The sequence below is a fragment of the Thunnus maccoyii genome, chromosome 1, assembly GCF_910596095.1.
Source record: "Thunnus maccoyii chromosome 1, fThuMac1.1, whole genome shotgun sequence".
NCBI lineage: Eukaryota > Metazoa > Chordata > Actinopteri > Scombriformes > Scombridae > Thunnus > Thunnus maccoyii.
Window position 1 is genome coordinate 31008291 of NC_056533.1, and position 27468 is coordinate 31035758.

The following is a 27468-nucleotide window of genomic DNA, read 5'->3' on the forward strand; positions in this document are numbered from 1 at the left end:
AGATTTAAAATTATTTACTGAGTCCCTGACTTGAAATGTCGAGCTGCTGTTGAAGAAATCAATCTGATATGAACAAATACTTCTGTAAAATAATTAAGTCATGATTGGAAGACGACTATAAAAGTCTCCATGAACTCTGTTAAAACTCCAGAGGGCTCTGTAGTCATTTATCTGTTTGTCCTGAAGATGTACCGTTAATGAGTCAGCGGTCGTTGCGTTATTCTGGGCGTCTGTGGGAGGAAAGTAGCCGACGTTTAATCCCCTGCAGGGTGTAAACAGGCCACACTGGGCTATAGGTAAACTCACCCCACCTCTGCACAGTCCGACACACTGCAGAGGAGGCTGAAGCGTCAACACAACACACTCCCTGCTAGCTTTAGCTTCATGGATTAGCACCGACTTGGAGGAGGGGTTTTTTGTCAGTTTTTGGTCGATAAAGAAGATAAAATGTGTTGCGGGACAAATGCGGCGCACGTCTGAAGACTTTTACGGAGCTACGAAGCCACGACACGGCGGGGAAAGTCGTGGCCGGCTGTGAGCTACAGGTAGGAGACGACGGCAGGTGTCAAGCGCGCGACAGAAAGACGTACACTTCCGGTGACGACTTCAACATAAGAGCGACGTCTAGTTTTCACAGGCACAAAATGAGGCCAGATGTTTAGTTACCAGTAGGTAGTGATGCACATCTGTATGTTATTGTCATCGGTGTTAACGGTGACAGTAATGGACATAATGTTGAAAATGTAAATTTTTGCCTTATAAGAGTTAATCAATAATTAAACTGTGCATGGCTGAGTCTCTTGTAAACTAAATTTGCTGACGACACGTAACATATGATCAGGTATTAATCATCTTGAATAATTTTTGAATTGTCCTGCATGAAGCACTTTGTTCATATCTTTAAAGTTAATGGGTTTCAACTTTTATTTTGAATACTAAGCGCCTTTGTGTCGCTCTTAATCTGGCTGACTTGACGCCTTTTGTACTTTTTAAATGGTAAAAGGCACCAGTTATTGAAGAAGGCAAATTCTAAATGTATTAACATTTGAGGAATAAAATGTATGTGCAGACTTGTTTAAAACAGATATTTAAACTAGAAAATGGGACTGACCCACTTCTGACCAGTATTGCTTTTTGACAGTTATAAGACACAAGACAATGGTGTAAGTTACTTAACTTAAACTTTAAAGGTCTATACTGCCTCTTATAGCCCATATCCAGATTGACATCCACTGCTACCACTATTATTATTTGTCATATTTCTATTATTATTATTATTGTTGCTGTGCATCTCTGTGTCTTCCTCTTTGTCTCTCAACCCACGTTTGACGGCCACCCACCTAGAGCCCGGTTCTGCTTGAGGTTTCTTCCCATTAAATGGGAGTTTTTTCTTGCTGCTGTCGCCAAGTTCTTGCTCATGGGGGGATGTAGATTAAAGAGTACAGTCTAAACCTGCTCTATGTGAAAAGTGCCCTGAGATTACTTCTGTTGGGATTTTGTGCTATATAAATAAAATTGACTTTACTTGACTACATATTTAAGAAAATAAAATACTAGACTAGAATAAAAGACTTTTGTGGCACACTTAACAAGAAATTGGATTTCACACAAGCATTAATTTCCTTTTCCTCTGAACTGGATTACATTCACACAAAAAGTGATTATTGTGCTCACATATACCCTTCAGTAAGAACATTTGGAGTCTCGGTCGGCTGGAAAAAAAACACTTGTGTCATCAAAGGCTGTTTTGAGGTGCTTGCACAATGGGGAGGTTATTTCAGGAGGTCTCAAGCAGTGCAGATAGAGTATCTAAGAGTCCAAAGGCTGAGCTCCTGTTATAGTTTCATAGACTCTCATCTGTGAAATGCCAGTAGACCAAATAAAGTTAATGTAAAACAACAAAGAGAAAGAATCCAGGAGCAACAGACACTCTGGGGGAAAAGGATGAATCATAACATGCAGCCAGGTGATGCAACACGGCTTTGAAAATGATTCACGTAAGGTCTGAAACTTTTTATCGGTTAAAATTTTAACCCACACACAAGCTCCTCCTGGAATTTTCTCTAATAACGAGACAAACCCATCCTCAGTTTTTCCGACAAATTCAACCTTTTCTTCTACAACACCCAGTGTAAACAAGCCAGACTTCATTGCTTTCACTGACAAAGCTGTGTGCCTGGGGACTATCTTTGAAGTCCTCAGATTTCACAATCCCACCCACAGAAATCTTAAATTCTTCATTAATGAATCTATTTATTTGCTGTGGTTTTATTTATTTTGCTACAGTATTTTCTTGGGAAGGCAATTAGCCGCTGCTGTCCCTGCCCGAGTTAACATTGACTCATCTTTGGTTTAGTCTTTTTGTCTCAGTGCCGAGTGTGAAGCGATTACTTGTGATAAGGAGCTGCACCTCAAACACTTTCTGTAAATAGCTGAGAGAGTGAGAGAGCTGACGAGGGAAAACGTGTCGATGAAGTGACAGTTTTCATTTACCTGTGTACAGATTATGCTTTTGATTTCTCCAAAGGGATGAGAGGTGGATGCATCAGAATTATAACACATATATAAAGATATAAAGTTGGGACGTGGCGTTAAACTGTGAAAGAGAAATTTGAAAACATGTGTCAGACAACAACTTAGTGGCACAAAGCTGCAGGGAAATGACTGACCGGAGGCAGAAAGAGTGGAGTGATTCTCCCAACAGCAATCCCAGTGACTAGCGATCTTAACAAGATTACCGTTTATTGGATTGGAGGATGTCTTGTGACAGCACAAAATGTTTGTCTCCTCAGACAAAGAAGGACATGGAGGGGGAGAAACCGAGAGTCGGAGGGGTGGAGGCCTTTCAATTAACAAGAATGTGAAAAAAAAAAAAAAAAGAAAATTAGCTCAGTTTAGGAGATTCAGCAGAAAGGCAGAAAGGAGGTTTAACGAGCCATGAATGCAGTTCAGTTGTAGTTCAGTATATACTACAGTGTATAACAGAACCTTTCTGTTCTGATGTAAAGACGTCAAGTTTACTTGTTTGTTTTGAGAAGCAATACCAGAGCCATCATGTAGTGTCACACTGGCTCATACATTTATGTATGTATTGCCTTGAAAAACTGCAGTGTTGCAAGAAGCAAATAAATAAATCCTGCAGGCAAAATACAAACTAGTTATTTTTTATCCAGACTTCCAGTAGCCTTCAAAAACGTTGTGGTAATTATTTTAATTGAAGGTTTGTATGAGAATATGCAACACGAGAGCATAATATCATCTGACATTATAATGTTCTTAAGGTGGATCCTGCTTAATTAGGCTAATCTTAATCTCTATTAAAGACCCTGTCTTTAATCGGAGCGCTGTGTCAAAAATCTGAAGCTCTACTTTAGTTCAGGTGATATCTTTTGTACAGTGTGCGTATTATAGGAAGGTTGTTGAGTTGCGTCGCATATTTCAGATCTGATTCAGGCTCAAACATGTACGGATGTTTATATTTCAAGTAAAGAACGTGAAAAAGAAGCAAAATCTGACTGCTACCATTTGTTTATGTAGCCTCAGATGCTAACTTCTCTATTGTAACGACACAATCTGTCCAACCATTTATATACACAATTTGTATGTTGACTCTGTAGGTCAGTCAGTTTGCTCTCTATCTGCTTATTTACCTTTTAGAAATGTGTCAGTCTGGTGTTTTGTGCTCTCCTGGCTAATGCAAATTTTTCAAATTTAAATGACAGTTTAAGGTGCAGACAATAGTGTACTAGCAGGCATGTAAATAAAGTGAGATGACAGAAAATCCCTGAGCCAAGGTGACTGTCAATGTTTGTCATCATTTATTTGTTTAATTCCAGTCCCAGGAAACCCACACAGACTAAAGAAGGCCCAGTTTAGATGTCTGAAATATTCTCATGGCTAAAAAAAAAAAAGTTTTTCCTCTCACAGTTACAAAATGAGTGTTTTGTCGTATGTGTCTTTTGTCCATGTGTGTGTTTCACAAGGTTTTTTAGACCGCAAACAAACATTTTGTGGACTAGTTAACCAAAAAGCAAAGTCTGTTCCCTTTGCCCTTAGACAAGAACACAGTGTGATGTAAAAAAGATTCCCAGCTGTCAGGGGAAGGGTCATAAAGAACTTTTTTCTTTTTTTTTTTTTTCCTCTTAAGTAAACTAAAAATAAAGTCCATTATCTCATGCAAGTTTTACGTCTATGGTCTTCATACTTGAGTAAATAAAAGGGAACCGGGGACGTCAGACACAAAAACCTGCAGTATTGTACGCTTTTGAAAATGGGAAGCAGTAATGTGAGATGTACGTGATTTGCATTGTCTGAAACATGCAAAGCTACTGGTATAGTTCTTGAAAATCTTTACTTCCCACAACACCTGAGTAAAAAAAAAGATGAGCTATATCTTAATAATTTAGTGCAAATTAGTTTCTTCTTAGGGTATTTTACAATAAGTGCAGTTTTAAGAATATCTTAATATTCTCAATGTCACCAGCTGCTGATTTGTTGAATCTTATTACAATACTCCAACCCAGCCACTTCCTCTCAAAGAATAGCAGAGCACAACTGAAAGCAACCCTTTGAACATTGTTTTCAATGAACAGTAAAATCACCACAAGGCTCTGTTTGGCCATTAGGCCCACATCTGGGATCAGATACCCCTCCTGAACCCTTAACCACAGACTGAAAGACCCCACAAACCCTTTCCTTATCTCTACAGCAGGCCCTTCACCCGCCATTCACCCCTGTGTGATCACAGATAACCAGTCAGATGTAACCTTTAGGTCCAGGAAGCCTCTGTTGTTTGAACATGTCAGTGGCTGACGAGAAGCTTCTGGCCAATTAGAGATAATACACTGGAAACTGCATGCAGCAGCCTTATTTCCATCAGCACCTGTAATTATACTGAGGCAGGTGGTAACGACTTCCCCTCTCCCAGAGGAAAACGTGGCACAGGGCAGGTGTGTGTTTGTGTGTATACGAGAAAGAAAGGGAGAGATTTGATGTGCAGGTAAGAGTAGAGACATAATACTAAACTAATAAGTTTTCCAGCATGTTTTAAGGATAATAGTAGTTTTTTTTCTTTTTAGCTATCATCCATTCTATTCAACTGCTTCACCACAACAAGCCACACGCTGCTATCCATTTCAAATTGTATGCAAAACAGCTTCCAGTGGCCTGAAAATAACCTGAGCTAGACAATTCATCACAGTAAACACGAAGGTGTTATTTCCTTCTGTCTGAGTTTCAGTTCTATTTTTCCTTCAGTGTGTGTTTGTTTCATTGTCAGTCACCTAAAACCCACAGGAAGAAATCATCTCACTTTACAGAATTTATGATCAAATCATCGGTTTCTTCTGCTTTTTTTTTTTTGTTATCCACAACAGTTCATTCCAAATATCTTTCGGTGCTGAAAAGTTTGTATTTTACAGAGTGATTGAGTCACAGCTCACAGCAGCACATCAGATCAGCCATCTGCATAACCTCTGAGGTGCTCCATTTCTTTCTAGACATCTGGGTGAGAGCAGACACTGACCCCATTTACACAGGCACAAGAACACGGCTTTATTTCGCTGAGTGGAGATTTCTAATGTAATGTAAACAGGTAGAATCAGACTTTCAGTGCAAGTTGCATCACCACTGTGTTGATTTTGAAGACAGAGTCCACTTGTTTGCCCCATAAATTTTTTTGAGGTAGAGCTCTATTTGAAGTCAAACCTGGAGACGAAAACAAACATATTTTTTTTTTTACAAGTGTACATGACGGTCCGGCCGAAAGGTGCCTGCTGTTAACTCAGCGCTGTGTGTTTGTGTATTCAGGGCCAGGAGCATGACTGAGCAGCAGGAGCAGAGTGAAGAAACAGGCCTGCTCACAACACAGGACCTGGAACCCTCCAAGGACGACGACACACACGGCCACTTCAGGCAAATCTCACACACACACACACACATACACACACACACACACATACATACAAGCACTTCTCTGCAACACTTGCTGTCTGTCCATGATCTTTTTTTCCTTCACACGCCATCTGTATCCTGTGCATAGTCATGGGTTACAGCCCTAGGAGATTTATTTTCACAGCACTTATTTTGTGCTTTTCTTTCAGCTGTATTTGATGTCAAACAATGGTCAAATGCACACACACACACATGCACACACACGCACACACACACGTGCACACATAAAGAGAATGCAGAGATGTTTTTCTTTTCTTTAAAGCCGTGAGGAGATGATACATGCGATGGGAAAATGTACATTTCTGTGGTTACACCAGTAATAATGTATACTAATTTTCAATAAGTGTTTATATGCGTGATGTCTGTGTGTGTTTGCAGACAGGATGAGTGTGTGTGTGTGTGTCTGTGTGCATTATATAAGAAGGATTCGAGACAGGAGCGCTGTAATCCTGGGGAATCTGTTCTGGGATAGGATTTAGCACTGAAGCATGGTGTGTGTTAGTAGACTCAGTGAATAGGAGGGACCTGAACGCTTTATGCACATGTCAGTCTTGAACCTGCTGTGTGTGTGTTTTATCTCCTCCTGCTCCTCCGCCTCACTTACCTCAACATTTCACTGTTGCCACACGCGATATTTCAGGCTGTAGATATTTGTTTAAATCTTCACGACACATAATGCATCATCTGGCTCTTAAGCAACTAGATTCTCCATTATGTTCACCAGCTAGTCGCTAACTTTGTCTGTCTGCAGTTTGGTTCTAGGCAGTTAGCATACAGTTGGTTTATCAGAGTTATTTAACAAGAAACGTCCACCAATAGATGTTTATGAGAGAGGCTGAGACTCAAGCGTAAATTGAATGTGCTGTAAAACCAAGCCTATGAGCTAAAAGAAGCTAAAACAAACATTATACTTCAGTTTTGTGTTAATTCGCAAAAAAAAAATGTTTAAAATAATTTGTGAATTCCTCCAAACAATTTATATTACATAATTCCCAACAATAGCTAGTCATAATTTCCCCACTGGAAGTACCCAGGTTACTACTTACTGCTCAAGTATTGCTGATAAGGAACCAAACATAAGGAAGTGACTACTGAATGTCTGCGTACACAATTTCCCAATAGTTGACTACAGAAGACTTGGACTGTGCTGCAAAAGATACATTTTATGTTAACTTTAATACTTTAAAACAAGTCTGAGATTAAAATACAGGCGCTCACTCAGTGTGGATAAAAAATATCAATATCAACTGACATCAGGGTTATAAAAGAATGACTTAATTTTCACGCTTGAAGGAACTATTCCTTTAAAAAGTCTCATTTTAAATTCTAATTTCCAACTTTGACCTGAGACTCAGGAGACAATTTTAAAATTCCCTCCATTTCCTTCATCATTCCTCTCTGTCTGCATTGCTACTTTGAAGCCTCGTGTAGTTTTTCCACTTCCCTCAGTGCTCTAAGTCCCAATTTCTTCTCCTCCAGCTAAATTATTGACTGGGAGTCCACTGCCATGCCAGCCACCGATGGGAGGTGTTCGCTTTCTAATTTAGGATTCAATTTAGGATTCTTTGAGCTTGTAATTAGTTTCACTGTTCAGCCTCACAGCCAAGGGCACTGAGATACATGCACAAAGGCGCATGCGTACACACACACACACACACACACACACACACACACACACACACACAGAGCAGACGCAGTAACATTTTGCTTTGCTCACAGGGGTGTCAGATGATTGGTTTCGTTTCATTTTCAAGTCACGGCTTCTAAAAACGATGGTTGAAGTCAGAGACAATTGCTCTTTCACTATTCACATGATGTGCTCCACAGACCGCTGAGGAAAAGCAACATATTTCGCTACTGTTGCTGTGTGCAAAACCTTACAAGAGCTGCTTTGGTGATTTTCATGTTTTCACTTCAACTGGAAAATTCAATGCATCCTTGTGGCCTTGTGAATTAATTCATGTGTCCAAAGAAAAACCCTTAAGGATTACTGCGGTGAAACTGGATTTCACTGTTGTATCATTGACAACCGCCCATCCCTCTATGACCTTGTTATACTCTCTGTATAAAAAATGCTTTACCTTTACATTCACAGCTCTCATCACAACAACGTGATGGGGAATTGCCTGTGGCAATTTTCTCCTCACCTAGATGTACTGGCAGTATTGATTAAGAGCTGGATCTTGTATAGTAGAGAGACAGATGGAGAGCTGGAGCCAGGTCTACAGAGCCGGTTAGTCCCCACAGAGCCACCTGTGTTTTTAATAATCACTCTCTTCTCTCCACCTGGTAGTGCAGAGCCACTGTGGGGCCTATTTATAGGCAGCAACCAGCAGGCAGGAAGAGCAGAACACATGCACTATTGTTCATAACATGGTCACAAGGTAATAGCATGCCTTTTATAGGAGGGTGGCTTTAATGAGAAAACAGTGAATTTGCACATCTAGGACAAGCTGCAAAAAAATAATTAATTTAGTAAGTAAATATTCCCCACAGAAAGAGCAGAGTATGTTGTATGATGTTGCTAGTGGAGAAACAAAATATATTTTCTGGAATGGCTTTTAAAGTAACATAATTGTCCTGTTTAAATGTTACAGTGTAGAGGAAACTGTTTGGCCGAAACATATTTTCCAAGAAGTGAAGAGTGGATTTTGTCTTCATTGTTTTAAAGATTATATGTAATATAAAGGGAGTGATGTATCACTTTAAGTGTCTGTAGGCGTCCAGCAGATTCAGGCAAGCCGGCAGCGCTGTCACAGCTGTACTGCTCTGCTGTAAACAACAGCCTCATCCTGCTCTGCACACCCACACACACACACACACACACACACACACACACACACAGCAGGCAGCCAGAGCATCTGTCCACCCCCTCTGCTCTCTGACACTTTAACCCCTTTTGGGTCTTTTTCCCATCTGAGTTGTCTCACTCACTTTCTGTTTCTCTAAAGGAAAAATGATAGAAGAGTTAGCATAAAGATATAAAAATGAATGATCTAATGATTGAAAACATGTACAGTACAGTTAGACGACAACCGTAGACTTTATATAAAGATGGACGTAGTGAGGTGTGACATCACCCGTTGGTTTGCATTGGAGCCACTTTGAAGTCCAGAGCTCCTTAGCTCTCTTTAATGGTCCAGACTTGCTGCTTATGGTCAGCACCATCTTTTCCGTTTGGAGCCGGGACCTTCCAAATGAGGAGTGCGAGGTATATCGTAATCAAGTAACATTAAACTTACAAAATATTGTGACAAACTTTTTGAATGGGAGTCAAGTCATGGAAGAGCCAGCATCTAGAGGCCGTCGATGTCATTGCAGTTTAAGGTACTTCTGTATTGGCTTCAGCCTAAAACTGTGGTATTTGCTGCTTGATTACATCTAGACCAAATGAGGCCTCCAGTACTGTATGTACTATAGTACAGAACACAACAACATCAACACCTGTACAATATATTACAGTCCACTACAACAACCATGTGAAGATTATAGTTTTCTGCTATTGTGGAAAGTATCAAAGTTCATTCTTGACCTTGTAGTTCGACAAAATCTTAACACAGTGTCTTTTCAGACCATATCTCACAGTTTTAATCAGAGGTTGGAGTTTGCTCAGTTGTCATGGAGATGGTTCTGTTGAAATACAAGCTAAGTAGTCGTCATGATTTAATCTGTAGCACTTTCAGGACCTCTCCCCCTAAAACCTTTAGCCAACATTGGATGAGAAGTCCTAAAACCACTATCGATGAAATCATAACAACTATCATAAGCTTGCATGACAACAGATCCATCTCGATGACAGATAGATAGATAGATAGATAGATAGATAGATAGATAGATAGATGGTTGTATTAGTAGTGTAGTTTGTGTTAACATCCACATAGGGAGGTTAAAAACATGTTTCTATTTATTGTCCTGCTTTGCAAAATAGCTGAAGACATCTAAAAATCCTCTCTCTCCACTCCTCATAGTGCTCATTACGTTGGTCTTTTTTTAATCATTCTTTTATTAGCATCTTTCTGTCCTTTTTTGGTGAGATTTCCTCTCCACGTCTCTCACTCTTTCTAACAACTGCTGCTCTCACCCTTGTCTTTCCATGTTTTAAGTCTTGTTCTCTGCCTCTTTTAACTTGTAGTTTGTTAATTAGTTTCCTCCTCAGCTGTAAAACTAGACACGTGGATGCGAGGCCAGGCCATAATTTATTATTATGTGCACAGGCCTGTATTATACTGAGGTCATGATTTCCCTCAACACACACTCCCCCATCAGATAACTTTGACCAGAGACATTTTACTTTCTGTATATTTTATTTCCTCCTGTTTCAAGGCCTTCTCTACACCGACAGAAATAACATGCAGGGGAAAAAATGCTAAAAGTTTAATTATTTATCATTTTGCTGACCTTAAAGCAGTTGATTGTAAACATGTTGAGTCAAAAAAATACTGGAATAAGCTGATAAAATACAGACCATGTGTGCACTTTTAATTTTATGTAATGTTAACTCCCTTTGGTTGCTGAAAACCTTCAAATTTACTAAAAAAATAACAAGGACACGACCACAGTGGCCTCAATTTTATGAGTATCATATCATAAGAGTAATATCCAGGCTTGTATAGTAAGTCGATTTTATTTGTATAGCACATTTCATACACGGATAAGCTCAATGTGCTACACAGTAAAACATTAAACACATTAAACAAATGAGGTAGAAAACACATAGGTATATAAAATACTCCATATAAATAAAATAACCATTCAGCCACCCATACAACACACACACACACACACATAAAATACAGAACAGCACCATGAATGCATAATCCATAAATGCACCTTCACCTGATTTACATTTAATTCTAGGTACATTCAAGAGACATGTACTTGATGATCCGAGGGATCTGATTGGTCTATAGCCAGTGAGCAGGAAGGAAATATATTAAGGGGCCTTGTAAACAAGCAGTAATACTTTGAAATCAATTCTATACATGTGTTGTATCCCAGTTAGCACTCTAATGAGCTGGAGCCTCCCTGCTGTATAGTATAACAAGCATTATTTGATGAATTTGTTATAACTTATAATACTAATTAGACTACTCATTGTGCTCGTTTTTACTCTGTCAGATTTAAATGAACATTGACCCTTTTTCTGCACACTGAGATACAGCATTTCCCCAGACATCCTAATCTTGGTGTCACCATGACAGACATCCCAGCGGTCAGGGTTTACCGCTCTCTTCTCCACTGTGTTCCTCCACTAGAAGAGGAGCCGCACGGAAAGAAGCAGCAGAGTCAGGGAGTGTTGTTCGGGGACAGAGGTCACGCTATCCTCTTACCCAGAGGAGAGTCTGTCATCAGAGCAGGGACACTGACAGGCCTGTTGTTATAAAGGAAACAGTGAAACAGTATTTTAACATAATATCACCTGGCTGTAGCTATACAGTAAAGGACGCTGCTCAAGGAGAATACAAATGTGGTGCTGTTGCATTCATTATGATGTTGTAGAGTCTCCTGCTGAATCATAGCAGAGTTTTTGGTCCAGTATTTTCCCCTGTAATTTACACTGCAAGTTTTAACATAACTGAGTCAACAGTTAAAAGGCCTGTATGCTACATTTTTTTTAAAGTTTGTGCTGACCTTTTGCTGAGCCCCACCCCCTTTATATATTGCTAAGTTTCGAAGTTTCTGTTCTCCAACGACACATATGCAGTTTACAATGATAAACGGCAGCAATTTTTCAAGTCTGTCTTAAAGGTGCAGTGTGTAAAATTTAGTGGCATCTAGCGGAAAGGACTTGGCAGAAATGGAATATAATATTCATAAATATGTTTAATTAGTGTATAATCACCTGAAAATAAGAATTGTTGTGTTTTCGTTACCTAAGAATGAGCCCGTCATATCTACATAGGGAGTGGGTCCTCTTTCATGGAAGCCGCCATGTTTCTACGGTAGCTCAGAACAGACAAACCAAACACCAGCTCTAGAGAGGGCCTTTCACATTTTTCATGAGTTTCGCGGCCACCGTAAGTTCTCCCACCTGCTCGGAAGGGGAGGGTGAGGGGAGGGTTATTCATTTGGTTGCCATTGACAACCGCATCACTGGATGCCACTAAATCTCACACACCACACCTTTAAAACAATAGTCAGGTGCTCAAATGAACATTAAAATAGGTTTTTCTCGCCATATAATGTAAATATGTCAGATATCCACTTGATATGACTAACACAGACTGCTGAAGCCTCATATAAGCTTCAGATACACTTTTAAATGCATTTTTTCACAAAACGACTGTGTGGACACACTGTGGATTTTGGCCTCCATCATTTTCATTGAAAGCACATTTGAAGCGACTCTTTTAACATCCAGTATGAACAGGAGGAATGATTACAGCAACACCTGACTGTTGTTTTAAGACAGGCTTAAAAAATTGTAAAGCTATCCTTTAATAATTTTTGAAACAATTAATCCATGATTTCCGACAGAAGTAGACAAACAGCAACTTCTCATTTCAATCAACTGTCAAGTTTTCTGCCAGAAATGACAATTGTTTATCAGTTTTTGTTAGCTAGCTTAGCTAATTAAGCTAACATTATCTTCGTTAGCCTAGAGTTAGTTGTTTAAAAACACTGTCTCCATCAGTATTTTTAATGTTTCCAGCTTACTCGTGTTGGCTACATATGCATCATGCTATCAAACTGAGGCTAAAGCTACATGACTCAGATAAAAAGTCAGAATCTTCCACCTGTTGATCCACGTAGACATGGAAGTAAATTATGTAGTGTAAAGCTAACTAACTCAAGCACTGTACTTGAGAACAATTTTGAGGTACATGTATGTAATAATAATTGAGTATTTCCGTTTCATGCCACTTTAAACTTCTACTCCATAACTGAAAGGAAAATATTGTGCTTTTCACTTCACTACATCTATTTGACAGCTAGTTACTTTACAAATTCAGACGTTATATACAAAACAAAGGATGAAATAAAAAAAATAAATAGTTAATATTAGCTCCACCTTGACCAACTACAACAGTAAAATGCTGCTTACGTATTATACCCCCAGTAATATGTACATTTTGCTAATAATACTTGCATAGTTTTACTTAAATTATATTTTCAGTGCAGGATGTGAATTGCTACTTTTACTTAAGGATCTGAATACATCTTCCACTACTGCCTATTATTATGATAAGGAAGGAGGCATCAGTCAGCTATTTATTTCTAACATAACCCTGTTTGGCTGCTTAGCCTACATACTACTCTTTATATTTACAGACAGTGTGTTGTCACTTTTAACATTACAAGAGAAAATTGGGATGAGGGCAAACCGATGTGTTTGGCAGCAATCTTCCTGTCTCCTTCACATGGTTAAAGACATCAAGGCTTACTTCCCTCCCTTCATTTGATGGCTTTCTCTCTTGAACTGTATGGAAAAATGGCTTCCACCAAGTGAGATAATCAATCATGTTACACATGAAGCTGCGGTTTGGCGTTGCCAGAGCTTCTGTTTTATCAGTATCTCCTTGAGCAGGAGTGTTTTCATATCACAGTTACATTGTGCTCTGCTCACTGTCAATCACCTGGCACTCACAGAGAGACACAGGAAGAAAGGGGAAGTCTCAGTTAGAAAATAATCCCTCAAAAATATCTCGCTGTTCAGACTTTATTGTCACATCCAGGCCTTCTTCTTTGAAGCATCTTAACTTGGACAGCAGTTCATTTCAATGACACTTTGCTTAAAGGGCTGATTATACTATATTTTATCTGCTGGGTGGTTCTGTCTGCATGAGCAGTAGATATGAGTATCATGCTGTGACATCTGCTGCACTGCTCTGAGTATTCCTCCTGAGGCAAGCTTGATGCTATGATGTGTGTGTGTGTGTGTGTGTGTGTGTTCATGATTTCTGACTATAAAAAGAACACCATGGATAATATCTTGGCAAAGCCACTATTTGTGTTTAAACAACTCAATATTTATCTTTGATTATGTTTTTTTCTGATGGCATACATCTCCCTGCAGTTATGCACACGCTGATGATTAAATCTGTCATGTGGAAGCTTTGATCCAGCTGGGATTTTCATGCAATGTACACATATTACAGATACAAACATACACACACGCTAACCACCATTTGTCATGCTACCAAGCAATTTGTTGCCATTTTTCGGGCCAGATGAAGGCTGTTAAATACACCTGGATGAGTATATTGAAGTCTATTTTGTTTTTTTGACTATGATTATATTCATTAAGTGGACTTCTTCCCACCTCTTGAAATGTTTGATATACAGGAGATTCATGACATAGTTTACATAAAGTAGAGTTATCATTATTGAGCAGTAAACATGCAACATATAAAACTGTAATTTCGATTACAAGTGTGCTTTTCCTTTTATTCTAGGTTTCAGCTGATTGAAGACCTGTCTTATGAAGATGTGAAAAAATGTTACCGGGGCTCGGTGAGTCTGCCTTCTGTGTTTGTTATTTGAACAAGTTCTTACCAAACTGTTTAATCCATAATAACTGTGGCGCTTCCTGTTAAAACACCACTTTACCTGTAAGGAGACTGTTTATTTTGTGATTCTTTGACTGAACAACAGACTGCATATTTGACATAAGAACTGAAGTATAATCCAGTACTCACAGGTATTTTTAACAAATCTGTGTCATACTGGCTGGTCAGAAAAGTGAACAAAATGCTTCCACAAATACACAGACAGAGATTTTTTTAACATCAAATGTTCTGCCTGTCTTTAGTTTTTCATTTGCTGTAATGTCAGAGTCTCAACTTGTAAAGCAGAATTTAGAACAAATAATGATATGTTTATTGACAAAAGCACATCTATATAAACATTCATTAATATCACATTTAATTTTATTATGATATAAATAGAACTCCTGCATGATCTACCTTTGTTTTTATGGGTTTCCCTCCTTTTTGACTGAGCATTTTCTTATTTATCATGACTTCTCACTTTATATTGAAGCGGAAAAGAGAATTACATATCATGAGTAGTTAAGTAATGTGGTTAAACTCCAATATTGTCCCACCATTAAAAAAACGTAAAGCCCCTGAAAACGTTAAATTTTTCAGTATTTCTTTATAACATTTAAAATTCCTGAATTGAAGAGCATCACGCAAATTTAAAAAAAACAACTTCAAATATTTTTAAGAGTTTAACTAAGAGTAACAGTCAAAACACAGCTAACTGGCATCACCAGGACGATGTGGATGTGGTTTGATGAGATCAAACAAGAAAATACGTTTTCAGGGCCTTTGACAGATTGTTTTTGCCTTTTGACGTTGTTGCCCGAATCGCAACAATGCACCTGCTGCAGTCTTGCCCGATGTCCTCCAGGATTTTTAAAAATTCAGCCTTTATATGAGCCATATACATTATTATTCACCCCATTAGAAATGTTACAACCACACCATAAACCAGTGATCAATGTCAAACCATTTCACCTATGAAGTCAGTCAGCAAATGATTATACATAAACATTTATGAACCCGCTGTCCCCCCAGAGCATATCAAGCCCTCTGTATTACTGTAACCTACTGTAAGCGCCGTATTCCTGAGGACAGGAGCTGCTCTAGCATGGGCTATTAATAGAAAGACAAAAACAGGAGCGGCAGACAACAGCAAACTGAGCAGATACGAGTCAAAGGAAAGATAGATGAGATACAGTACAGGAAAGAAAAAAAGGAAAAGACAGTCGGGTAGCACAGAGATATCCTCAGCTGGAAGTGAGTTTGAGCTGTGAGGGAGGAGAGCAGGGGAATGAATGGGACCTCTTGTGTGTTTAGGGAGGAAAATGTGTGATTTTCTCTGAAAAGTGAAGGCTTTAAGGTGCCACAGACTGCCACAGACAGGAGGAGAAAGTGACAGATAAAGTGAGGAAAAGGCAACAGCGGAGGAAGAAAGGAAGGACTTTAAGTGAGAGTAGTGAAGAGTATCCGTGTGTGCGAGAGTGTGTGTCTTTTCAGCTCAGAGTGATGAGGGGCAGGGTGCGTGTATGTGTGTAGAGGAGTGAGAAGGAGAGGGAGGGTGTCAGCTGGGTGCTGCAAAGTGTAGAGTCACTGCAAGTGTATTTGAGACAGAGAAAGAGAACCTTTGAGTTTCTGAGAAAGAGCTCAGTGGCTGTAAACTGAGGCGTTGCTGCTGTAATTCTGTAGTAGTGTGTGTTTGTAGGTGTAGGTGTGCACATTAGCCTGGTGTGTGTTTGTGTGTCCGTGTAGACTAGAGGTAGTTGCACAGACGCAGTCTTCCGTACTGACCGGCGACAGGGGAACAGTGTGTGTCTTGCAGCAGCTTGCTCCAGGCCTTGGATGTGCGCGAGTGTGTATGTGTGTACGGTGCCAACGTGCTGAGCCTGGTGCAGAGCTCGCGTCCTTTGAGGGAGAGGGTGGTGTCTGCGGCGAGCGGAGCCGGAGTGGCCGGAGTGGCCGGTGGTGGTGGAGTGGCCGGTGGTGCCGGCGGGGCTGGTACTGTGCAGGCAGGCCGGTCCGCCAAGGAGATGCTCATGACTCTGCCCTGTCCTTCTGCACAGACTGTCAGCAAGTACAACTCGCAGTACCACAAACTCTTCCAGTGCGTGCCCAAGGATGAGATCCTCATGAAAGGTACTGTCCTTGTTACTACGAGGAAAACTTTAAGACTGTGTGTTGAAGTTCTGCGTCTTTTAATCAACTTGTTAAGATTCCTTTGACATTTTATGCCTCACTATTATTTGTCTGTAATGTGTTAGTCATTATTAGTATTTTTATAACCCTCTCAGCCTTTTATAATTGTAATATGTTTAGCTTTTCCTGCCAGCTGCTAAATTTAACAATCATATGAGGATGATATTGGTCTTTTATTAAATATCAGGTATTGGCTGTTCATGTGATCCGATGCTGATATAATGGAAGCTACATAAAAGACAGTCTATTAAATTTGCACTGAAATGTATTTTAGTTGCACTTTTTATTGAATTATATAATTGTTCAGTAATATTTTTAGTGAAGGTTTTTGGTATGACAGAGATTTGTCCTGACATTAAAGCAGTTGAATGAAGTGTCACATTATCTTACAAACCTGCTGAGTCAAAGTGTCCTACAATGGTGTTAACTCTGTTTGAGGGGCTTTTCCACCCAGTCTAGCATAAATTTGTGGTGGACGCACAGAAAACATGTGTGATTTTGCATTATTTTTTAAAATAGTCTTTAATGTCTGCATGAGATATTACTAGTTATCAGCATCTTCAATATGTTGGTATCTTCAGCAAGCATCATATCTGTATTTGCTTATTAAAAGCCATACACAGTATAACAAACCCTCGTAAAAAATTGTACAGTATAGTTTTTATTTCTATTCTGCTTTTCATTCATTTGAAATGACTGTCTTTGCACTGTGTTCAGCTTTGTGTCTCTGTGCTTCAGTTCAGCCATCTGGTTTAAGCCCAGAAACATTTAAACTGTCAGATTTCAGGATGACCGACTAACCCTGGAGAGCATCAACTCATCCGTTTGCACGACTTTGTTGCTATGTGCAACCTATTAAAATAAAAACCTATGATGTGAACTTTATTTTAAATTTTTACTTATACTGGTGAGGAAGCAGAAGGGTTTGGCAATATTGTTGTAATAACTCTCTTTCTGTATTCAGTTCATAGTTGTTGGAAGAGTAAAAAAAGAGTGTTCTCATCTCTTCTGTTCTCAGTGTACTCCTGTGCTCTTCTAAGAGACATCCTTCTACAAGGCCGGCTCTACATTTCCAGAAACTGGCTGTGTTTCTATGCCAACCTCTTCGGCAAGGACATCAAGGTAGTAGTGACTGACAGACAACTTAATAAACTCAAACTGACTGACAAACTTGAATTGACTGACTCCTAGCTTCCAGGTTCTCAAGCTGATTGGAACCATGAACCTGACAGTCTGTCATTGTTAATGGGTTGACTTTCAGTCTCACAATCTTAATACTCTTATGAGAAATTACCCTCTCTATGCATGCACTGTGGAATCACGTACCAAGAACAGGTAGACTTACTGAACCTTTAACCTTCACCAGTTATGTGATTTTCTCTTTGATGTTGTACATGGTTCCTTTCCTTCATTTCCTTGAAACCTAACCTCTCCTGACATCTGAGTGACAATAAGCTACTTATTCAGACTGCATTCCTCACATACTGACTGAAATAAGAAACGTTTCTTGCCCACTAGTGATTTTCTCCAGAGGGTTTTCCTGATTATATTCCAGTGCCTGTCTTCCCTGCCACCTTGCTCCAGAGAATGCCTTAGTCTTTTTTTATTCTTAACAGCATTTGACTTCATGTATATCATTTGAAAAGTCAAAAAAACGTATATTGTATACATTTGTATATTATATATAAAATGTATATCACAGCAGTGTTTTTACCCTACCTATAAATCATCATCTGGCTTTTAAGTTTGCTTCCTCAAAACTGAGTGTCTTCTCATGATGCTATTTTTATGCCTTTCTCTGTCCTCTGTAGGTGGCTATCCCTGTTGTTTCCGTGAGACTGGTGAAGAAGCACAAAACAGCGGGCCTTGTGCCTAATGGCTTGGCTATCACCACAGACACTGGCCAGAAGGTAAACACTTCCATCACAGTCGTTGTGAATTAAAATACTTATGCTGATTAGCACAGCATGGCTGTATTTCCAAGGAGAGGTGTGATGGAAAGAACAACACTGTGCTATAGATAGAAGCAGAGTGGAGCACCAGCCCGGTGGTGCAGCGCAGCCAAGTGAAAGGTTTTTCCGCCATTACAGCAATGTTTAGAAGGTCTTCTTAACTTTCTGACAGACTCAGCCTGTCATCAAGTGGTGTTTTCAAAGACATAATGTACCTTTCAGCTTCTGCTCTGACCCCAACAACCCATGAATACTAATAGCCAGCAAGCTAACATTAGCACTTGTTTACATCATAGGTTTTTTGTACTTGCGAGTACCAGTCAGTGTTGTAAAAAATAACATAAAATTAACAGTGATTAATTTACTCAAGTACTCTACTTAAGTACAATTTTAAGGCACTTGTACTTTACTTTTTGTAATTTTACATTACTTTATACATCCACTCTACTACATTTCAGAGGGAAATGTGTACTTTCTACTCCACTACATTTATTTCACAGCTTTAATTACTTTTCAGATAAAGATTTCACACAATGGAAAATATAATAAGCATTTATTAAAGATGAAATCAGTGGCTTCCAACCTTTTTGGCTTTTGACATCTTACAAAAAGCAGTGTGTAGTCCGGGTCACATTTCAGATGTCTATGAGTTGTTAACAGCTCCACTAAATAGTAATTTTTCCCTCTAAAATTTCCCATAAATTGTCTCACGACCCCTCAGATTTATCTGGTGACCCTTAGGAGGGGCCAGACCCATAGGTTGGGAACCACTGGATTAAATCCACCCTCCCCATGGCGGAGTATCCACAGGGTGATTATGGTGGGCTGGTCTGGGTAAAAAAGTCCAGGGCCATTTTTTAGTTCCAGTCCGTCCCTGGCATGATTACATAACAGGCATTACATAACCATGTGCACATACATGCCCATGTACACTACACCTATGCTGCAGTGTCTTTAAAAAATTAAATGAGGTTGGTTCTGTTGTTTATGAGGTAAAACGTTCATAGCTCGTGTTTGTAACAATGAAGTTCAGGCTCATTTTGTTATTTTTCAACCATCATGACTCAGTCAGGTGAGACAGAACAAGTCTGTTTATGAATTGAAATGGACAAAAAAAACAACCAAAGTACACACACAATATCATGATGTTTCAAATGCTCATATATAAATAAATAAAGTACATTTAGATAACAGTGATATTTATCCAGGTCAGAGGGATATTTGTATAATCTGTCACTGACCTGTCGTTCCTCATTTTTCCTGAAAGAACAAACTGGAACAAAAAATGTGATTAGAAATATCCTCTTTGTGCCCCAGATTAGAGCTTTTGAATCCCTCAAGTGTTATTTGGCCAGATTATTTCTAGCGAATTTGTAACTCTCTCCCAACAATGTTCATGTACACTGCATATAAATATTCATATACCACTCATATACCACTATTTCAGATTAAGTGATCAAGATTCAGAGACATTTCTGTGAAGTTTTCTGAGAAAATCCTCTTCTCTCATCAAAGTTTAACATCATCATATCTTAATTTTGTGAACTTCTGAGTGCATATCTTGTCCATATTCTTCAGTAAAAGCTTCTCTAACTACTGTATGAATAAAACTTTGAGACAGTCATTTTGTTTAACAGGTAAATTCAGTATAGTTTTGAGGAGCCTTCATTGTTTTTTTACTACTACTGCATCAAACCTATCCATTGGATTTTTACATCGCTGTTTTTCTTTTTTATTTCCTCAGTATGTATTTGTGTCTCTGCTATCAAGAGACAGTGTATATGACGTCCTCCGCAGGATCTGCACACACCTACAGGTCAGAGGACACACACATACACACTAGTTATTCAGTCTATAATCTGTACTGTTTGTGTACTTGTCAGTTATAAAGATAATTTTATTTCCCTCTGTAGGTCAATGGGAAGAGTCTGAGTTTGAAGCAGTTCATGGAGGAGCCGACCTTACTGCTGGTCAGTGATAACATGTCACATGTTCATAGAGAGTAAAGCAGGAGAAAATTCTTTCATCTGAAAATCAGCAGCCATTAAAGGTGCAGTGTGTAGAATTTAGTGGCATCTAGCAGAACAGACTTGGCAGAAATAGAATATAATATTCATAAGTATGTTTTAATTAGTGTGTAATCGCCTGAAAATAAGAATTGTTGTGTTTTTGTTACCTTAGAATGAGCCCTTTATATCTACAGAGGGAGCAGGTCCTCTTCCACAGAGGCTGCCATGTTTCTACAGTAGCCCAGAATGGACAAACTGCTTCTAGAGAGGGTCTTTCACGTTTTTCGTGATTTTTGCAGCTTCTGTAGCTTCTCCTACACGCTTGGAAGGGGAGTGGGAGGGTGAGGGGTATTCAGTTGGTTGCAATCTGCAACGTCACTGCTAGATGCCACTAAATCTTACACACTGGCCCTTTAAAACAACTTTAACGCTTCCTATTTGTGTTTCATGTTGGCCTTAAAGGCCTCCAACAACTCTCACTTACAATTACTCCTGACCTGGAGGCTGATTTACCTTTTTTCACAGGCAGGATCAATATATCATTCCGTTGATGCCGCAGTGAATTCTCCTCAGTCTGCAAGATGCTATCAAAGAGCAATCAAAGTGAAGTCACCTTGTGTGTGTGCACTATAGGCCGCTCTGCGATAGAACAGCTTTTGTATTAAGAAATAATTAAGCTCTGTGAACATGTTCTTGCCCTTGATCATACTCAAGTATTCAGAGAAAAAAAGGGTGTTTGTTCATGTTGATAGCATATTCTTAGGATGATTTTATGGTTTTATGGCTTCTTTATATTTACAGTTTGTAAATATAATTAACACATAAATGCAGAAATTTTCCAGCTATCCAGAATATTTTTTGGCTTGCTTTACAATGCAACTTTCGTACGGCTTAATAGAAAGGTCTTCAAAGCTTGAAAATGATGGTGTTTATTAATACTTTAAAGACATTAAAAAGAACAACCTTTGAATGCCAGGTTGTGAAAAATCCCCTTCACTGTTTGACCACTTGCCTGTACCAAAATCCATTTATTAACAACTTATTTACTACAGACTTGATGGCTTATTAGAAAGTGAGAAACCCATGAACTAATGGATTACCAACATTTATGACTGCATTATTACCAAATAGAAATGATAAACACTATCTATAAAGCATTAATAAAATATTTAATAACCATTAATAAAGCCATTAGTTCCAACTCATTTATAAAGGGGGACTTTTAGGAAAGTGGTACCAATAAATGGCTTTGAATGTAGTAATTTATCACCCAGATAATCAGTGTGCTGCATCTCTGTGGACCACCAAGGAAATCTCACAGATATATGAAATGTGGTGTTGATGTAGTTTAGTGGTTCAAAACCTCTCGGTGGACTCACAAGATAAGAAAAAAAAACATTTGTTAAATACAAGATACTTTCACCTCCTCAGGCCTCTAATTCATCCAAATGAAACAATCTAAAAAACGGAAAATTACTGTTTGGTTGAGCTGCTTACAATGCTTACATGTCCACACTAAGGCCTGTGCTTACAGACACCACTTTATTGGGGGGTATTTCAGGGTCTTCAGGGTTTTGCAACTTAAAAAGGGCATGAGTAAAAAACATCCTCTCCTCATATTTTAACCCAAACTATGCTGGCTCAATGATTTTTTTCAAATTTTACCAAGCAAGACCTTGAAATCCATGTAAAAGATCATTGAGTTATATGTCTAACTCAGTGAATTTTCTGAGATGTTCATACGTATTCTCTATCTGTTGCAGTCATGCCTTTTTCAGTAGATTCTCCTCTTTCCTCTGCACTGCAGGACGAGTTCCCGGCTCCAGACGAGTTCCCAGTGGTCGACGAATTCCCATCAGTGTTAAAGTGGAGAAGGAAACCCTCAGTGGTGTCTGTGTCCTCCTCCCTTCCTGACCTCCTGGGGAACTCCACCAGCAGCCTGAGTGCCGCAGACACACCCTTCAAATCAGAGCAACCGCTGGAAGGTGATAAAACTCTTCAAGGATGCTGTGTCACTGTATAGATGCAAAGTCCAAGGCTTTATCCAAGGCCACGCGTTTTCAGTTTCTGATTGGAAGTGATTAGCTGGATGTATAATTTGCTGAAAGGTGTTTGCATGGCTTATGAGCGTCTGTCATTAGATTTATACACATCACAGGTTACTACTGTCTAAAGGTAGGTCAATAATTCTGCACCTTTACAGACTTTAACATTTAATAAGGAGAAAGGGTGATATTAGTGGGAATCAAGCTATTAAATCATTTAATATGTACATTATATATACATAGTATGTATATTTAATATACAGTATATACATATTATGAATATACAGTATATAAAAATATGTACAGTACATTTATGTCACAAAATCGTCACTCTTTTCTCTTTTTTCACTGATTTTCATCATGATAAAACTACAGCTATTAACTAAAATTAAAATTCTTCATTCAGTCAAAAGAAAACATCACTGTGAAACATTTTAGAGGTAAATCGGTTGATGAAGTCAGTTTTCAATTCCATAGACACCAGCATCCAGCAGGATTTTATAGAATTGCCAATTTGAAAGAGAAATCTGCGCTCCTCTGATCTGATCAGAAAGTCCCTGTCACCATATATGTGTTGTCGACATTCAGTCATGTTTATACTGTGAGACATGGATGGAGATACAATTTGTCTAGATGCATATGTGCATATGGGGTTTTGTTGTTTTTTTAATTTTATGTGCCTGTGTGTGAAAGAGAGCGAGCGACAGAGAGTAATTGCTTTTGGATGGCGACATCTCTCTTATGCAACAACACATTAAACTCCAAATGGAGATTAAATCATGCAGGAGCTCGTATTAAAAAGATTTGGGTGGATGCAGATTAAATAGAGATTATCACAAACAATGTCTGCTGTCAAAGTTGTCTTAGGACAGTTTAACCTGTCGGATATATGCCGACAGCTTTTTAGATCATTTAAAATATCAACCTATATTCATTCTATTACATGCTGAACATTTGATCAGCTCTTGTGTACATTAGCATCACAGCTCACCTGTGGAGCGGAAAGATGGGAAGTAATATAATAAAAAGATGTATTTACAGTGGACTTACAGTATGTCACACATGCACACAAACACACACACAGGACATATGTAAAAAGCAACAAAGCAATGTAAGGATATAAAGATTAGTTCTGTGCAATTCAGACAATATAGAGTTCATTTTTGCAATATTTTAATCGAATAATTGATTGAAAAAAGTTTATTTTTTCCTCAATTTAACATAAAATGTGCAAAAAATGTTTTTTTACTAATTCTTACTGTCTTGGAATAGTTTTTTCTATAGATTTTTGGTGAAAAATGTAAATAATCTTTTCTATTACAAGGACAAGGACAGCATTTCAGGAAGCAGCTGCCACCTCTGACAGTTTACAGTGGTGGTTTATATAATGTAATTACACCCTCTGGCATTTCATAAGTGTAAATGTAAACAACAAGTACATTTTGGAATGCGTAATTGATCAGATTTAGTTGATAATTTGATTCATTTTTAGCCCCACGCTGAATATTGTCACAATTTTAACTGTGTAAGAGTGCTGCATGCACGTTTGAGTCCAGATGCATTCAGATTTACACAAGCAGGTGGGCCAGCGCTATTAAAAGTGAAACATGTAGTACGGGCAATCCAAATGCTGGTAATGGTTTTATGTTAATGTGTTTGTGTGTGTGTGTGTGTGTGTGTGTGTTACAGAGCGAGCTCTGCAGACAGACAGAGGCCTTCTATCAGAGCCAGTGGCAGAGCTTGGACAGATGGAGTACCAGCTGCTCAAGTTCTTCACCCTGCTGTGAGTATACAGAGGGACACGCAGACATCAACAACACCACCTTCACCCCCTCTAACAGCTGACTCACAGCTACACACACGCTGTTAATATTAACAGGGAGGTTTATAAATAGCGGGCACTTCAATCAGATAGTGAGAACACAGGGGGATCAGTGTAGCTAAAACACTTTTTAGTTTGTATTCGTCCACACTATACATCAAATCATTTGGTCTAGTGAGGGTCACACATTCCTGACTCCACCTGCCCCCCCCAGCACAGCAGGGTGACCCAGTGATCAGGAGGACTGTTGTTCACCCAGAGGACAGGTGCTCTGCTAAAGTGTCCTTGAGCAAGCAATGACTCCGTATCTGTTCCTAATGGGTGTAATGCGGGCCCTGACCTCTGACCTCTGTGTAGAAGAAAAGAGTATTTACTGTAAATACTGTATATACATAATGTGTAATAAAATCCATCTTGCATCCATTAATACATATCATTTAAATTATAAAATAAGATGAAATTTTATATCACATGATTTTTAAGTTAATCAGCACTTAAACTATATTACTGTTTTTGAAAAGTAGAATTTGAAACCAGAAATTGAATATTTTTTCTGGTTTCTTTAGTCCTCTATGACAGTAAACTGAATATCTTCGGGTTGTGGATGTTGGTAGGGACAAAATAAGACATTTTAAGTTGCATCTTGGCCATTGTTCACCATTTTCAGACATTTGATAAACCAAAAGACTAATTCATTAATTGATTAATCAACTGAAAAATCTCTATAATGAATATAATCATAAGTTGCATCCCTAATGATTTGTACATATGGAATTAAAACTTGCAAAAACACTGTTATGGTCCTTTTAAGACAGATTTTAACTGTGTTGTCCAACAGAGTTATGTTGTGAATCTTAACAGAAAGTCAACTGTCGCCTCCCAGTGTTCACCAAGAGTTATTGCAGCTCTCCACTGCTACACTAACAGCTGATTGTAGTGTTTAATATGTTGGTATCTCCAGAACTGAAGTGATTTCTAATTTCTGTCTAATAACTTTACGTGTCTCATTCTCTCTCATCAGTATTATTCTCCTCATCCTGTCATCGTGCTACCTGGCCTTCCGTGTCTGCAGTCTGGAGCAGCAGCTCTCATTCCTCAGTAACCCAAATCTGCCCTTGAGAGAGAGGTAACTTAATTTTTTATGAAACCACATATTCTTTTTATGTTTTTGATTTAATAACAAACTATATATACCAGTTATAAAGTACGCTCAGTGTCTATGAAAACTGAGATTTAGAAATAGGAGACAAAGTTAACAAAACAGAATTAAAAGAGAATTACAGAAGTTGAAGCCGAATGCAGTAAAAAGGAGGGTTATGTGAGATTCAGATATGTTGTTGTTGGTGTATGAGTGAGTGTGTTTGTGGGGATGTTTCAGTTCACCAGTCTCTGAGGATTTATATAAAGATGAAGGGGAAAAAAACTGCAGATTTAATCCGCAGACTCCACTTAACCTGGCTGCTTTCTTCTCATCCAGGTAACCACTGCTCCTCGTGATGACCCGTTGGTTTGGCTGCTGTTTACTCTTCTTACACTGGGAGTTGTTGACGACGCTCTCCTGCACAGATCCGGGACCAGCGTAGAGCCCAGAACAGAACAACCCCGCACCAGCCGCATCACACGAAGGAGCAACATCAACCCGACTCTAGGCTTCTTAACAGACCTTCCCAACGTGGGATTTAGTGATCACTTCCAGACTATGCAAACAGACTGTCTATTTATTCCTTAATACACAGTAGGTTTTACTGTAGATTATGATTGTCTACCATTTCATCTTAAACTACATGACACTGCAGTGGAGAGAGAGAGAGATCCTAAAATAGTGAGCAGATTGCAGTTGAACATGAAGCTTTTGTACTGTTGATGGAGACTAGAGGTGAGGTGGGTGTTGGAAGGTGGAAAAGTAAGAGATAATTCAACAGATAAATTATTACTTGAAGACTTGAAACTAAAAGTAAACATATTTCATTTCAGTTGTGGAGTTATCAGCCATGACTCATCCATAAACTCCCCCAGATATCCTGAATGACTACAAATGAACTCAACCAAATGGATGTTTTTTTGTTTTTTTTTTCTGGTGAGCTCTTGCCACAGCCCTCAGTAGTAAGGCTAAAACTAGCTGCGACATTGCACTTTTTAAAATATGTCCATGTATGTAACAATTTTTAGATCTATTTTTGCTTGATGATAGGTACTCAGTTGTCATTTCTGAAGGTATTTATGGAAGGAAGCAATGTTTCGACCACAGACGCCTGACTGAATAAGATTACCTAACTGTGAGATACTGGAGTGATAACACCACTTGTATGTGTTAACTATAATGTGAACAGGATGGTTAGATGATATGTATAATTTTTATTTTTAGATGCACTAATCTGCTGTGTCAAAGGAGTGTCCAGGGTGTTTTTTTCTTTTATACATTTCAAATGAAGGACTTAAAAATGACTCACTGAGTGTACATGTTATCATATCTTTGTCTGAGGACGTTACACTGATTTTGCAGACATGAATGAAATGTAGTCCTAGACTAGTTTGTGAAATCCCTAATAATTAAATTGACAACAAAGGTTTGTGTCTTTTAATCTGTTTTTTTTGGTTATTTGGATGCCAAAACCACTATAACAAGATCCATTTTTGCCTTATTGGACCTCCAAATAAGACCACCATGAAAAGGCTTGACTGAAATTTTTGTGACCTCTACAACTCAGCCTCTGTGGAAATTATGAAAATAAAACTGTAGATAAATTATAAAATTGGAACCCAGTACTGGCAGAAGTACACAGTGCTTCATGAAGTACACATGGAGCTTTGGCTGTGTACCAGTGGTTGGTTTTTATCCAGATGTCTCAGTTTAAATTTAATAACATGTCACTGTTTTCATGGGTAAAACATTTGTATTTTTTAAAATGTCAACTGCTCAGAGGATACAAAAACCAGCCATGACTTCACTCAAGGAATACATGAATACAATTACACATTTTATATTATCTGATGGAGTTTGAAAAGGCT

General features: G+C 38.7%; 1 protein-coding gene across 1 annotated transcript; it reads left to right on the forward strand.

Moving 5' to 3' along the window:
* On the forward strand, positions 1-27026 carry gramd2aa (GRAM domain containing 2Aa). Its single transcript, XM_042421694.1, has 12 exons — positions 1-545; positions 5809-5913; positions 14349-14406; positions 16499-16571; positions 17650-17753; positions 18443-18541; positions 20328-20399; positions 20497-20553; positions 22400-22577; positions 24327-24420; positions 25481-25585; positions 25937-27026. The coding sequence occupies exons 2-12, from the start codon at positions 5819-5821 to the stop codon at positions 25938-25940; spliced, it is 939 nt and encodes a 312-aa protein (XP_042277628.1). The 5' UTR covers positions 1-545; positions 5809-5818; the 3' UTR covers positions 25941-27026.
* The last annotated feature ends 442 nt before the right edge of the window (positions 27027-27468 follow it).